The 1111-nt window shown below is 41.1% G+C and overlaps 1 protein-coding gene across 1 annotated transcript in view; it reads left to right on the top strand.

The window, feature by feature from the left end:
- The window catches only part of nme9 (NME/NM23 family member 9), a gene marked incomplete at its 5' end in the record, with an annotated part of 6229 nt that overhangs the window by 208 nt on the left and 4910 nt on the right, over positions 1-1111 (top strand). Inside the window, 3 exon segments of the mRNA XM_035676718.1 lie at positions 69-151; positions 245-337; positions 867-1021. Of these exon segments, the coding sequence (XP_035532611.1) occupies positions 69-151; positions 245-337; positions 867-1021 (331 nt within the window).

Genomic DNA, 1111 nt, shown 5'->3' with positions numbered 1-1111 from the left:
CAGTCATCATGTTTCTGTTTACCATTTAATCTGCATTACTGATTATCGCTCAGTCTTTTCTCCTGTAGTTCCTGCCAGTAAATCCTACACAGTTGCCATCATCAAACCAGATGCTGTTGCTCACGGCAAAGCAAATGAGATCATTATGAAGGTACACAGAGACTAACGCCGCTCACCGTCTGATAAGACAAGATTGTCTCCTCCTGACAGCAGCTCATTATCCTGACATTACTCCCCTGGCTAGATTCAAGATGCTGGGTTTGAGATCCTGGCCCATGAAGAACGCACGCTGACTGAGATCGAGGCTCGAGACTTTTACCAGCACAAAGCAGCAGAGGTATGGTGAACTGCTGATCGGTTCAGTGTACTGTGTGCTGTGTGTTTGTGAGGTTGGTCTGGACAATTAAAATTCAGTCAACATCCTAATGGGAGAGTAGTCACGACTAGTGCAGAAATCATTTCAATTAGTTTGCAATACATCACACTTCCATCTGCATTTCTGCTCAAGGCTCAAAATAGATCTGCTGTGTAAGCAGCTTTTTTTTGTGCTTATCACGCTGTTTGTGATGAGACTAAATGATTAGAGATTGAGAAATACCAAATGTGTGAGAAAAGGTGGCCAGGCAAAGCAATAATATCCATGATGTAATATAGTGCTGTATTTATTTTATTTAAAAATGAATTCATAGTAATTTATCTCTATATTTCTCACTTTATAAATGTAAGGGCTGATTCAAGAAGCAGGTTATCTGGACAACTTCATTGCATAAAACCCAGATTGCTCATTTGTAATATTCATTACGTTAATATATGTGTACGCCGCTGTCTCTGAATGTGCTTGTGTGTTATGTTATGGTGGTTTCTAGGCTTGCTTTGAGGACTTGGTGCAGTTTATGTCCAGTGGTCCGTCCCATATTCTGGTGCTCTCTCAGGCTGAGGGCTCAGCCAACGTCGTGCCCGCATGGCGTGAGTTCATTGGCCCAGTAGACATAGAGGAAGCCAGGAGAGAAAAGCCAGAAAGGTTGGTTGTTGGCAATTATGCACATGCTGCATTCAGAAAAAAATGTTTAGAAAAAAATGTCATTAATTACTGTAAGATACAATAGTAATT

This window comes from Morone saxatilis, unplaced genomic scaffold (assembly GCF_004916995.1).
Source record: "Morone saxatilis isolate NCDOM2014 unplaced genomic scaffold, NCSU_SB_2.0 Contig5, whole genome shotgun sequence".
Classification (NCBI taxonomy): domain Eukaryota; kingdom Metazoa; phylum Chordata; class Actinopteri; family Moronidae; genus Morone; species Morone saxatilis.
The sequence above is the reverse complement of the archived record's forward strand: the minus strand, read 5'-3'. Positions and strand labels throughout refer to the sequence as shown.